General features: G+C 45.0%; 1 protein-coding gene across 1 annotated transcript in view; it reads left to right on the forward strand.

Annotated features, from left to right (window-relative positions):
• The window catches only part of RNFT2 (ring finger protein, transmembrane 2), a 229,184-nt gene that overhangs the window by 177,940 nt on the left and 36,481 nt on the right, over positions 1-14,763 (forward strand). Inside the window, exon 3 of the mRNA XM_088449237.1 lies at positions 8,778-9,283. Within this exon, the coding sequence (XP_088305363.1) occupies positions 8,778-9,283 (506 nt within the window). The remainder of the gene's footprint in view (positions 1-8,777; positions 9,284-14,763) is intronic.

Genomic DNA, 14,763 nt, shown 5'->3' on the forward strand with positions numbered 1-14,763 from the left:
TCAGACGCTACCAGGGAACAACTGGCCTATATCTCCCATATTTAGGAAGTGGCCTCTTATTTGGGAGAAGCTACTTTGGATACTGGACTCCTTGCCCCTAAGGCATCTGTGACTAGTCGCCACCAGGTCCTTTGGCTACATTCCTGGAAGGTGACATGGGATCCAAGAAGGCACTCAAATCCTTACCTTTCTCTGGAGACAGGCTGTTCAGCGCAGAATTGGACAAGATTGTGGCAGCCTCAAAATCTGCCTTTCTGCCATCAGCAGCTGCCTCTAAGCTTAGGGTGTCCTCTTATCGGTACTTTTGCCCCCAGGGTAAGGCAAGAGGACAGTCTTTTCCCAGGCAATCTAGTTCGCTCAAGACCACCAAGCCATGAGTCAAGCAGCCTTGATCGGACACAGACGTCCAGCTTCCAAGCCTGATGACAAACCTTCTGCCTGATGGTGCGGGCCTTCTCCTGGGGGAACCCAGGGTGGGAGGCTGACTTCCTCAATATGCCGACTCTTCTCGACAAACCACAACAGACGCCGGGGTCCGAGAAGATGTCTCTCTCAGGGCTACGCACTCACTTTCTTGAGGCATCCTCCCATACAATTTTTTTGTACAGGTCCCCCCATCAGTCCCTATCAAGGCCCTGGCCCTCCAGGAGGCCATTCACTCCCTGCTGCGTTCAGGGGTGAGTAATACCGATTCCTTCAGCTCAGAGAGGAACAGGTTTTTATTCCACTCTCATTTTGATTCAGAAGCCAAATGAGTCTCATCGGCCTATTCTGTATCTCATATCCCTCAACAGGTTTAGTAGAGTGCCCAAGTTCCATATGAGAACTTTACGATCAATTGTCCTGGCAATGGAGCCTGGGGATTTCATGGTTTCTCTGGACATTCAGGATGTTCCTACGGTTTGCTGTTCTGCAGCAACATTACCAGTTTCGGGTACTACCCTTTGGTCTGTCAGCAGCCCCTCGGGACTTTACCAAAATAATGGCAGTTATGGCGGCACACCTCAGAAGGCAGGGAGTCAGAATTCTACCATACCTAGACGACATCTTAATCTTGGCAGACTCACTGGTTGTGTTACAACGTCATCTCCAGCTGACCTTGGACTGCCTGCAAACACACGGCTGGATCATCAATTGGAAAAAGTCCTCCCTATCTCCGACACAGCGAATGATACATCTGGGGGCACTCTAGATACTCGAATACAGAGGATCTTTCTGCCAGCAGACAAGATTTTGACACTACACTTACGTCTGCGCAGCTTGCTCCACAATCCAAGGGTATCCCTTCACTCGGCAATGCAGGTCCTGGGGTCCATGGTGTCCACCTTCGAGAAGGTGGAATACGCCCAGTTCCACTCCTGGCCTCTGCAACAACTGATTCTCTCCCGGTGGAATGGACTGTATCATCTGATCTGGTCCCAAACGATCCTCCTCTCTCCGGAGGTTCGGCTTTCCCTCTCATGGTTGCTACAGACGTTCCATCTAGTAGCCCCTTCTGGATTCCAGATTGGAACATCTCACAACAGAGGCCAGCTTCTGCGGATGGGGCGCGGTAGTCGGTCATCATTCCTTTCAGGGATTATGGACAACTCGGGAAAATCGCCTGCCCATAATCATTGTGGAGCTTCCAGCAGTGTACAGAGCACTTACTCAGATGCAGGTTCTCCTCCACGGTAGGCTGGTACAGATCCAGACCAACAACACAACTGCGGTAGCATACCTCAACCTTCAGGGAGGCACTCGAAGTCGGGCCATGTGGGAAGTGGCAAACATTCTGGGCCAAAGGTCATCTCCTAACAATCTCTGCAGTGTTCATTCAAGGAGTCCACAACTGGGAAGCTGACTTCTAAGCCGTCAGGACATACACCCAGATGTCTTTCAACTCCTGGTTTACAAATGGGGTCTGCCAGACGTAGACCTCATAGCCTCAAGTCACAACCACAAGGTCCCCAGGTACGGGTCTAGGACCAAAGACCCCTCAGCCGCCTTTGTGGATGCTCTGGCAGTGAGGTGGGACTTCGGTCTCCCATACCTCTTTCCTCCGATCTCCCTCCTCCCGAGGGTTCTTCGAAAGTTCAAACAAGAAGGTGGCACGGTGATGCTAATAGCCACGGCCTGGCCCAGGCGACATTGGTTCACCAACCTATGAGTCTCTCCATAGACACTCCGTTTCTACTTCCTCTACAGCAGGATCTACTAGCACAGGGTCCTTGCTTGCACCCTGACCTACCTCATCTTTCTTTGACTGTGTGGCTCTTGAGTCTTGCCACTTAAGAGCCTAAGGTTTCTCTCATTCTGTGGTCCAGACGATGCTCAGGGCTCGTAAGCCTGCCTCAGCCTGCATCTATTACAGAGTTTGGCACTCTTACTTTCAATGGTGCTCCCCCAGAGACTATGACCCTACAGTTTTTAGGGTCTCCCGGGTGCTTGGTTTTCTCCAGACTGGGTTAGACCTTGGTCTCCGCCTGGCCTCCATTAGAGTTCAGGTTTCTGCTCTGTCAATCCAGCGAAAGTTTGCTCCCCTGCCTAATGTCAGAACATTCTTTCAGGGTGTCCTCCACATTCAACCTCCTTTTGTCCCTCCGGTGGATCCGTGGGATTTGTCCTTGGTTCTCAGGGCTCTACAGGCTCCTCCGTTTGAACCTCTAGACTCAGGAGACCTCAAGTGGCTGACAGCAAAGACGTTCTTTCGCCTCGCTATCTCCTCTGCCCGCAGGGTATCTGATTTAGCAGCGCTCTCCTGTCATTCCCCCTTCTTGATCTTTCATCGGGACAGAGCTGTCCGAACCAGGGCTGGGTACCTCCCTAGAGTGGTATCCTGGTTCCATTTGAATGAAGAGATTGTAGTTCCAGCCTTCCAGTCCTCGGATCTTTCTGCCTGTGAAGCTTCCTTGGATGTGGTTCGTGCTCATCGGATCTACGTGGATCGTACAAATTCCTTGAGGAAATCAGATTCTCTTTTTGTGTTGTATGGCTTAGACAGGCGAGGCTGGCCAGCTAACAAACAGACTCTGGCACGATGGCTTTGCATGACAATCTCACAGGCCTACACGCAAGCTGATCTTCCTGTTCCAAACAGGGTTACAGCTCATTCTACTCAGTCTGTAAGACCCTCGTGGGCGGTTCGACGTGGCACTTCTGCTGAACAATTGTGCAAGGCAGCCACATGGTCTTCCGTCCACACCTTTCTCAGGTTCTACGCCTTTGATACCTTTGCCTCTCAGGATGCTTCCTTTGGGCGTCGGATTCTCCTTTTTGTTCAGGAGTGTCCCCACCCTTAGGGAAACTGCTATGGGACATCTCCATGGTATCCCTGTGGACCCTGAAGAAGAAATTAAGAGTTATGGTAGACTTAACTTTTATTAACTTATTTCTTCGAAGTCCATAAGATCCACAGGGCGACCACCCTAATGCACCTGGCCTCATTGGGTATTTTTCTCTCTTGATCACTGATTCCTTCATCTTCTGGAAGAGTGTTTCTTAAGAGTAATGTTCTTTCTTCTCTTCTTTCCTGCTGCTGCCTTGGGCTTGTTTACAAAACTGTCTGCCTGTGGCTGGGGGCAGGGTATATGTGGAGGAGGACCAAGGCATCCTGGGAGCTAAAGCTTAACTGTTTGGTGCCTGGATCACTCCAACCACACACACCCCATGGTATCCCTGTGGATCCTATGGATTTTGAAGAAATAGAGTTAACAAAGGTAAGTCTACCATAACTCTTAATATTTAAAAAAGAGGAAGATAAAATACATATAACACATATATAAAATCATGAATCCATATATAAAGATAAAAAGATAGAGAGGTAGTGAAAGAAAGTGCAAAAATACAATATCAGCCTGTATGATGTCATATTTACAGGAACCACTTAAGTTCAAAATCAGCGTTCAAGTGTTTTTGCTTCATAAATCAGCCTCACTTCCGCTTTAGCTAAAAATATTTCCACTCCTTTTGTCCGCCAATTCCCTTCAACTTTCTTGATGCCAATAATGTTTTTAATTCCATTCACCAAACCCTGATGTTTCTCTGAGAAGTGTTTAGATAGCAAATGATTGGTTACACCTTTCTTTATATTTCACAGGTGTTCGGCCCACCTCTCTAAGTTTTCTGGATGTCTAGCCAATGTACTGTAGGCCACAGAAACACTCTATCATATAAATACAGTTTGTGCTATTGCACCTGATAAACTCTTGTATTTTTAAAATCCTTTTGTTGGCTCTAGAGTTAAATTTCGCTGTTTTGTGTGTGTGCTGCAAACAATACATGACCCACAACGGTGGAAACCCTTTGTTTTTATTTTCCCTGTTCGCTTTTCCGGTCTTGCACTTTTGACCAATTTATTATTTATATTGGGAGCTCTCCTGTAAGTAAATATACAGTAGGTTTAGATGGAATAATATTCCTTAAAACGGGTCTTGTTGAGCAGATACCAATGCTTTCTGAAAATGTGTTTATCGTTTTGTATGTATTGTTGTAGGTAGTGATAAAGGAAACAATCGGTTTCCTGGTCCCATTGGTTTTATCTTTATTTTCTATAAGGTCTTTTTGTGGAATATCCTTCATTTCCTCAATAGTTCCTCTACTTTCCCCTTATCATATCCTTTAACAATATCATAACCCCTATAATAAAAGCCACTGTAGTTTCTTTAAAATATTCTTCATGTATTAATTGATAAAATTTCAAAATATATTTTAAATAGTTTGCATTCACATGATTAATATGCAAATAATAGTAGGTAAACAATGGTGAAACTTAATACTGGCAATAAAAGTTATTGAAATCAGATGAAAGGTCCAATATTATGTTCGGTTTTGCTCGGATCTCAAAAACTGCATTTTATTGGTTATCGGCTATCACGTGTTTTGGATAGCCAATAAATTAAATCCAACCTAGCGATAATTTTGGCGAAAAAAAACTAGTAAAACCGACCCCGCACATCTCTAAATATTATCACACACAAAATCAAATTTGTCATTCCAATGTACCTAAGGAGTAAGTAATACAATGTGTTCTGACCACCGGGATCGCGTACCCAACCCTTGAAGAGAAATCGGTAAAATGTGCATGAAAATATAAAAATAGCACACATGTCAGCAAGTGATTGTAAACAGAATTCAAGTATCCAGTTCTCCAGTTCTCCATAGTCAAATAATCAGTTGAGAGTATATTAAGTATTGATGAGTGATGCTGATGATCAGTCTGGTCCTCAAGCTAAACAGTTTATTGTTGCAGTTATAATTTAAAAAGTATTATTCTTATCAACTGACATTTTATAATTGACAATAATGAAATAATTCAATAAACCTGTTAAATTGAATAAACATGATGAAACAGTATTTGTATTTATCAGCCTGATTGAATTATGTAATATGGTCAACTGCTGGAATATATGAGGCTGCCAGCTACCTCAGCAATGGAGGCCTTTACAATTGGTATATTTGTATGGGTTTGGGTACGGGATGCCGGCGCTCAGGATCCCGGCGGTCAAATCCCGACACTTGCATTCCAACAGGGTTCGGATACCGACACATGCGGTAGGTATCCTAACCCTACCCCTAACTCCCCCGTGCTTAAACTTTAAACCTAACTTTGCCCCCTTAGTGCCTAACGCTAGCCCTCCTCCATACCTTCGGGATGCCGGCGCCGGGATTCTGACAGGTGTTGGGATTCCGGCGCCAGTATTCTAAGCATCCCCTTTGCGGGGATATTGACCGTATCCCATTTGTACACGTGTTCATGATTTTACTGTGCAGTAATTATAATGGCAAACATTATTATATCAGAAAATCCATTGGTATCCACCCAAGGCAATGTAGCCACAAACCATGTACTTATATTGTGCCAAAATATATGCTTTTCAGATAATATTGAATCATTCTGTCCCTATAGTATTTAATGAAATATTAAGGTGAGTAAACTCCTCTCTCAAAAAAAATATTATTATAAGTGAATGGTCATATCAAGACAGGTTTCTACACTTGTATCCTCAATGTTTGTGCTGTAAAAAAATTATTTTAGATTTCATTAAGGGATTTATTTATCATTCAATGTTTGCAACATATCCCCTGAAAACACCCGTTTGGGGTTGATACCTGGAAATATTAAGTATCACCCGAATGTATCAAGGAGGGACAGCAGCACATATCTCTGATATATTTCGCGGTCCCTCAATTTACTGACTAAAATGTATTCTAGTGTGAATACTGTTTCTCCAGTAGGGCAGTGACTGTGAGTGACCAATATTCTCTGTGTGGCGCTGTATAAAATGGTGGAGCTAGATAAATGAGCAATAATAATAATTTCAGATTGCCATTTTTGCATTTGATATTTGATAACGTTAAACAATAGTTTGCATCTCACGTTCTTCCAGCGGAAACCTAAAGCTGGCCATAAACTAGTGTTTCAACTTTCGATTTGTCGTTCCAAATTGCCAACTGAACAGCAAATTGGAATGATAATAACTCAATGTATGGTCACGAATGATAATTATCCATTTACTAAAAAATGGCCAGAAATGGTCTTTCGGACTAGCAGATTAAATCCCATTGGGGTAATAGTGAAAAAAATAGTCAGCATGGCCGGGTTGTCAAACATGGATACCGCGGCAAGCTGGCATTTGAAGACCCAAAAGTGTCAGCTTGACCTGTCGCCAGGAACAACTGGGACCTGTAGTTTGGCAAAGAGAAATGTAAACAAAGAGAATACAGATGTGTCCTCCCTCGCCAAACGGCTCCTCTGCGTGCCTGGTGATGTGCGACTTAGGGCGGGTATCGAATTAGCCGTGATAACGATAAGTGTTTTCGGAGAAAATTTTTCTGACCATTTGCCCGAATTTGCAGCTTATCACATTCGTGCGCTCCCGTTCGTAGTGCTATCCTATTGCAAAACCGGAGATAACCAATTTGCAAGATAATTCTTGCATGGATGACAGGCGATAAGTACAGGTAAAATTGTGGAAATCAGCCTGTACCCCAAAAAAGGTAAACTAAGGTAGGGTAATGGTATAGAGTGTGTTAGTGGCCACAATCCAAGGGTTTGGGGTTCTTAAATTGTGTCAAATGGCTGTTATATGCATTTTACTCTAACAGTGAAAAAATGATAAAGTAATATTTTTTTGGACAAAATAAATGCTGTAGTTAAATCAGGGGTACATTAAAATAGGTGCCAAATGCGTGCGGGCCTGACCTATCGGGTATGGCCAGCTTACATATGTGTATGATATGACTTCTCATATATTAACATCTTGTACTTTGGGTTCAGATTATGCTAGCTGACATTCTGGCTGCCTCTTCCGGGAGGGAGTAGCCAAATCAGCATAGCAGGGGGCTGTGGCCGGCATATGGGGGCGAAGCCGGACATCTTACCCGGCATTTGTGGGTGGAGCAGGGGCGTGGCCACACGATCACGTCATTTTGCCCCGCTACACAATGCCGAGATTACCAGCATTGTGAAGCGGGGGACTGGGCCAAAATAACGCGATTCATCGGCCACCCTGCTGCGGGGGCTTCTCTTGTAACCGCACTGGGGGAAGGAGGTGTTTTCCTTCTACTACGAGGGGGTTGGAGCGACATTCGATTTTCAGGAGGCTTCCAGCCGACTCGGTAGGTAGGCAAGTATGGTTCAGATGTTATGAAAATGTCCTCTGCACAATGAGAGCTTATGCTCTCTGACTCTGCCCCTGAAATTACCTACACAAGGGTTTACTGCCCACAGTAAATAGAGCAATAGAAGTCCATGTTGGAGGCATTTGTTTGTACCTTTCTATAGGGTTATATTGTATGCTCTATGGCTATCCAGGTATGATAAAGCCCAATTCATAGTTATTAAAAGCTGATTGCAGGTTTACTTTACTACATGTTGAAGTCCGAGCATCTTTTGTATATTGTCAGGTCTCTCTTAATTAAAATACACACAATTAAAACAATAAGAAAACACAATAACCTGTTTGAAACTTGCTTACCCTGGTCTCATAGCTGCAGATAAGGTAACACAAAAACAGAGTTTGAATTTGGGTTGTAGGTGTGTTATAAAGTCCCAAGGGTGCATATAATAATTCTCAAAAAAGGGGAATTGTCTCCGCACAAGCTATTAAACTGACATATTTGTAGCCAAATTCTAAGGTTGTTTGGCAGTTAATTGATTAAAGGATTATTTATAATAGATTTGAACAAGTTTGTGCCCCCAACAAAAAGTTATCTTTTTCTTTCCTTTTTTCTGCGTATAATAATTGTCTGTTACACTGAGAATTAAACTATTAGGGATAAATTTACTAAAGTGAGAGTTTTTAGAAGTGAGTTTTAAAAGTGATGTTGCCCATAGCAACCAATCAGATTCTAGCTATTATCTTCTAGAAGATGCTAGTTAAATGTTAAGTAGAATCTGATTGGTTGCTATGGGCAACATCACTTTTAAAACTCACTTCTAAAAACTCTCACTTTAGTAAATTTACCCCTTACTCCACATAAGGCCAGGCACAACTGTATCTTCTAGAGCAGAGGTGTCAAACTCGCAGCCCTCCAGCTGCAGTGGAACTACACATCCCAGCATGCACTGCCACCATTCTGCATTCAGGGCATACTAAAACTGGCAGGGCATGCTGGGATATGTAGTCCCACAACAGCTGGAGAGCCGCGAGTTTGACACCCCTGTTCTAGAGTAATACTCACTATTCTCATGGGAAATATGTATGTATTTAATGAAAGCCACTTGTTTAAATGTGTACATGTCTTTCAATTAACTTTTAAGCTAAGCACCCTTTCCTCTAATTATATTTACTTAGGAGTCGAAGCCAAAACCTGAGTTCTGATACGAGTATCGATGATGGCGTATTTACTGGTTTAAAACAAGAAACTCCTTCCTCCCAGCATCTGTTCTCCAGTTTAGCCGGTCTCCAGCCTGGTCCCATCACAATGCAGTCTGGTTTAGTTCTGGGCTCGAAAGCTGGAGGGGGCGATGTGTTTATACAAATGCCTGCACCACTTAGAGAGGAAGCAGGTGGTCGCTCAGACAGTAACACTTTTGCTCATCATCACCACCATCATCCTCATCACAGGCAGCAGCCACAGCCTCCAGCACACCATCAGCAGCATCAGTTTCAGCAATCACATTCCCGATCATCACTGCTGCACACAGCTACTACAGAGTGCAATAGAGAGGAGAACAATGAGGAACCAGGCACTCCGGCTCCAGCCCTTTCTGAACTTAAAGCTATCGTCTCATGGTTACAGAAGGGGCTTCCATTCATTCTTATTCTACTCACTAAAGTCTGCTTTCAGCATAAACTTGGTAAGTATACAACTGACTACTAATACAAACTCAGGGCCTGATATTGAGTCACACATAATGCAAGCACATTTCCGCGCGAACGCTGCGAACTGGATGCTAATGCGTCAATCAGCCCGTATTCTGACGAGTACGAGTCTATGTGAGCACACAGCCCCACTCCTCTGTTCGCAAGAGCAGTTGTCAGCATCATCATGACATTGGCACCTATACATACCAAATACTTGGTGCAGGCAGGAGGTCCGTCTGAATATACAAGACTCAGAATAGCTTGTTACTATGGCCACACACCACATCGGCACATGCACAAAATGGTTCTCTAAGAGGCATATGCATTGTTGCCACACACTAATGCTTATTCACCCATCACAGAGGGGTTGGATACGAGATGCCTGCACTCGGGATCCCGGCGCCAGCATCCGGACAGGTTTAGGATACCAACACCTGTCAGTAAGTATCCTAACCCTTCTCCTACCCCTAATCCTTACCCTCCCTCACCGCTGCCTAAATGCAACCCTCCACCCTAGTGCCTAAACCTAACCTCCCCCCCTCCTTTTACCGCACCCTAAACCTAACCCCCCCCCCCCCCCAGTGTCTAACCTTAACCTTACCCCTCCCCCTAACCCCGCTACTTGCCTTGGATGTCGGCAGTCAGGATGCTGGTGCCGGGATTCTGACAGGTGTCAGGTTTCCGGCCATGGTTTTCTACGCGCCGGCATCCCCTTTGCTGTGGTATATTGACCGAATCCCATCGTAGAGAAAAGACTGAATCACTCATAAGTTTGCAGCGATGCTTATGTAGCCCCTGTAAAGCGCTAGATGCAGCCACATTTGAACTTGCATGAAACTCAGAATCAGGCCCTGAGTCTGTAGCACATGGCATTTTACACAACTGTATCTTATAGTGTTACAAATTATGTATGTCAGAGGTTCCCAAACTCTGCCATTACAGTCCACATTTTTAGCATAGCTATTCAGTCAATTTGATATAACTATCTGGACTCAAGCATGGATATCCTTAAAACATGGACTGTAATGGTAGAATTTGGGAACCTCTGATGTATGTGTGTATATAAATCAATTCCTTTGCAGAGTATATCCTTGAAATTATTAAAAAAAAACTCCGCTAATCAGTAACTATTCATACATATGATAGCTTCATTTATGTGATAAAATAATGCTTAAGAAAAAAATTGTATTACAAATTTAAAGGTACTGTAGCATAATGCTAAAATTGTCCAAAATTACAAATGGCAAAATCATCCACCAGGTGGCAATGCATATGTATGCTTAAACATAATCCTTACTAGTCATTCTGAGCCCCTATTAAAACAACTAATGAGCAATATATTCAAATAGAATAGTTTCCTATAGATTGCAGTGCAGAAAACTGAAAAAGAGAGTATATCCACTGACTATAATGTTTTGTAGTCAAGCTAAAGTGGACGGTATATAGATCATTGATAAAGTAGGCAATCAAGTTAGCTGAGCATTCTGAACCTATAAAAGCGACTTAATGTTGCAATTAAACAATACAAATGCAGCATACACAGAGATGCATTTATTTTTGTAGCATATGTATATTATTTTATTACAAGCATATTCTTGTCTCTTGTCAGATAGCTGTGGAACACAGAATACAGCCATGGCCAAAAGTTTTGAGAATGACACAAGTATTGGTTTTTACAAAGTTTGCTGCTTCAGTGTTTTTAGACCTTTTTGTCAGATGTTACTATGGTATACTGAAGTAACATTACAAGCATTTCATAAGTGTCAAAGGCTTTTATTGACAATTACATTAAGTTTATGCAAAAAGTCAATATTTGCAATGTTGAACCTTCTTTTTCAGACTTCTGCAATTCGCCTTGGCATGCTGTCAATCGACTTCTGGGTGGACTGATGGCCACCCATTCTTGTCTAATCAATGCTTGGAGTTTGTCAGAATTTGTGGGTTTTTGTTAATCCACCCACCTCTTGAGGATTGACCACAAGTTCTCAATGGGATTAAGGTCTGGGGAGTTTCCTGGCCATGAACCCAAAATTTCGATGTTTTGTTCCCCAAGCCACTTAGTTATCACATTTGCCTTATGGCAAGGTGCTCCATCATGCTGGAAAAGGCAAGAACAGTCTGGTGACTAACAATGCCTGTTGCCCGCCTAGTCAAGAATACCACCCTTCCTCTTCCTAACATGGCATCCCTTAAGGATTCAACGGATAGGAAGTTGGAAACTTTTCTTAAGTCTATTTTTTCTATGTAGGTGCGGTAGCGTGCCAGGCCCTCACTTCAGCCTGGATTGCTAAGGCCATTGGGTGCTGAGCTAACGCCCTGGAAGATGGCCTTACTTTGGGTACACACTGGAATTAACTTTTGTCTCTTGTAGGGCATATTCATGAGGCAGCTTCTTATTTTGGGGAAGCAGCTATAGACACAGGTATACTAACTTCCAAGATTTAAGCCTCTTTAGTGTCTGCTAGAAGAGCCCTCTGGTTTCATTTCTGGCGGGCAGATTCTAGCTCTAAGAAGGCCCTTGAAGCTCTGTCCTTTTCGGGGGATGTTATCTTTGGTCCGAAACTTGATAAAATAGTGGCTACAGTGGCAGCATCTAAGACAGCCTTTCTCCCTTCCAGGGCAGTCCCAAAGTCGCGATCTTCTAATTTTCACTTATTTTGTCCGCAGGGTAAGGCCAAATGTTTGACGTTCAGGTCTCGTGGATCCTCTGCTATAGGTTCTAAACCAGCAAGTGCGCAACCCTGGTCCACCAAACACCCGGCTGCTAAGCCAGCCGACAAGCCTGCTGCTTGATGGGGCGAGCCTTCACCTGGGGGACACCAGTGTGGGAGGCCGGCTTCTTTTTTAAAAAATTTGGAAGGCGACCACGGAGGACGCCTGGGTAAGCGGGGTGGTATCCCAGGGTTACACGTTGACCTTTCGGGAGCATACTTCGACCCAGTTTTTTTTCCACAGGTCTTCCTTTGGATCAGGGGAAAGCCGAAGCCTTGAGGGAGTCCATTCACTTTCTACTGGCCGCCAAGTTCATTGTTCCTGTTCCCGCGTTTCAGCGGGGAACGGGCTTCTATGCCAGTCTGCTTCTAGTCCAGAAGTTGAACGTGTTTATCTGACCGATTCTCAACCTGAAATCTCTCAACAAGTACTTGAGGATTCTAGCCATGGAGTTGTGGGACTTCATGGCCTCCTTAGACATCAGGATGCCTATTTGCTTGTTCTCATACGTTTCAGTCACCAGAGATTCCTCAGGTTTGCGATCCAGGGGGATCACTTCCAGTTTCGGCTTTGCCATTTGGACTTTTCACGGCCCTCGTGTCTTCACGAAGGTCAGGGCAGCTCATCTTCGGAGCAAGGGAATCCGAATATTTCCCTATGTGGATGACTTGCTTCTCCTGGCCCAGTTTGTGGAGGTTCTCAGGGAGCACGTCTGGGTCACGGTGGATCTTCTCCAAGCTCACGGATGGGTCCTCAATTGGAAGAAATCCTCTCTGACTCCCTTTCATGAAATGCTGCATTTGGGGGCCTTGCTGGACTCTGCAGGTGTTCCTCTCTGCAGACAAGGTTCGGGACTTACAGTCCAAGATTTGTTTGTTTTTGCATCACCGCTGGGTGTCTATTCACTCTTGCATGCAGATTCTGGGCTCTCAGGTCTCCACCTTCAACATGGTGGAGTATACCAGTTTCACGGCCTCTCCAGTTGGGATTTGTTCCACCTGGCTAGAATCTCCATCTATAGCTCTGGTCTCAATGTTTGTTCTCTCTCAGTAAGTGCATCACTCCCTCTTGTGGTGGCTCCAGGAGTCCCATCTGACCAGGGGACATCCCTTTTTGGTTCAGGTGTGGGTTCTCCTGCTACCGATGCAAGTCTTCGGGGGTGGGGGGCGGTGTCCTGTCAACAGACTTTTCAGGGTCAGTGGTCAGCTGGAGAGCGAATTGCAGATCAACATTATGAAACTCCGAGCAGTTTACAGAGCTCTGTGTCGGGCTTTGCCTCTCCTCTCTGGAGTCGCCCAGTCCAGATACAGTCCAACAACACGACTGCTGTCGCCTACATAAACCATCAAGGTGGCACTCGCAGTCGCGCCGTCATGAGGGAGGTCAGGCAGATTCTCCTGTGGGCGTAAAGGCATCTTCCGTCCCTGTCGGCGGTTTACATTCCCAGAGTGCAAAATTGGGAAGCTGACTTCCTAAGCCGTCAAGATGTTCATTCGGGTGAATGGGCCCTACATCCATGCGACATAGCGTCTCGACACAATCGTCAGTTTCCGTGGTACTGTTCATGCACCAGAGATCCAGGTGCCTTTCTGGTTGACGCTTTGGCGGTTCAGTGGACCTTCCCGCCCCTGTACATCTTCCCTCCGATGTCTCTGATTCCGCGGATATATCTTTCTGTTCTCTTTCAGAGATGGATTGCGTTGTTGCCTGATGTTCGAACTTTTCTTCAGGGTGTTCTCCACGTACAGCCTCCATTTGTAGCGCCAGTAGCTCCTTGGAATTTGTCCTTTGTTCTTAACTCCCTTCAGTCTTCGCCTTTTGAGCCTTTAGACATGGTGGACATTAGTTGGCTTACCTGAAAGACTGTCTTTCTTCTTGCCATAGATTCTGCCCGGCGGGTGTCTGATGTAAACTCATTGTCCTTTCGCTCTCTGTTTCTAATTTTTCACCAGGACAAAGTCGTCCTTCGAATGCAAATAGGTTTCCTTCCTATATTTGTTTCTAAGTTCCACATCAATCAGAAGATTGTGGTTCCTTCTTTCCAGCTTCCAGATTCTTCACCGGAGGAGGCCTCTTTGAATGTCGTACGGGCTCTCCAGATTTGTGTGGACAGGACAAAGGGCTTGCATAAGACAGATGCTCTCTTTGTCCTGTATGACTTTCACAAGCGGGGCTGGCCGGCTACTAAGCAGACGCTGCCCAGATAGATCTGTTTGACTATTCGCCACGCTTACTCTGCGGCGGATCTTCCAGCAGGTGACTGCTCATTCAATCCGTTCGGTGGGAACTTCATGGGCATTGCGACATGGTGTTCTGCGGAGCAGCTGTGTAAGGCGGCCACGTGGTCCTCTGCCAATACGTTTCTGAATTTCTATTCTTTTGATACCTTCGCCACTTCTGATGCATCTTTTGGGCGTAGAGTTCTCAGCGCAGTCTAGGAGCGTCCCCTCCCTTAGGGGAGTAGCTTTGGGACGTCCCAGCATAGAACCTGTGTCCCCTATGGAGGAAGAAGAAAAGGAGATTTAAGTGCTTACATGTTGAATCCTTTTCTTCCATAGGGGACACAGGGCTCTCACTCTGACGCACCAGGCTTGCGGGGCTTTCCTCTGCTTCCGGTTCTCCTGTTCACATTTCCTGTGTGTTTGGACCTGAGCAAGTGCCGGTCTTACTTCTCCTCCTTCTCACTCCTTGCTTTGGGCTTGTTAACTTAACTGATGTGACTGGGGGAGGGGGGAGCCTGGGCTGTTTTGGACAACTTTAA

This window comes from Taudactylus pleione, unplaced genomic scaffold (genome assembly GCF_031769625.1).
Source record: "Taudactylus pleione unplaced genomic scaffold, aTauple2 ptg000479l, whole genome shotgun sequence".
Classification (NCBI taxonomy): domain Eukaryota; kingdom Metazoa; phylum Chordata; class Amphibia; order Anura; family Myobatrachidae; genus Taudactylus; species Taudactylus pleione.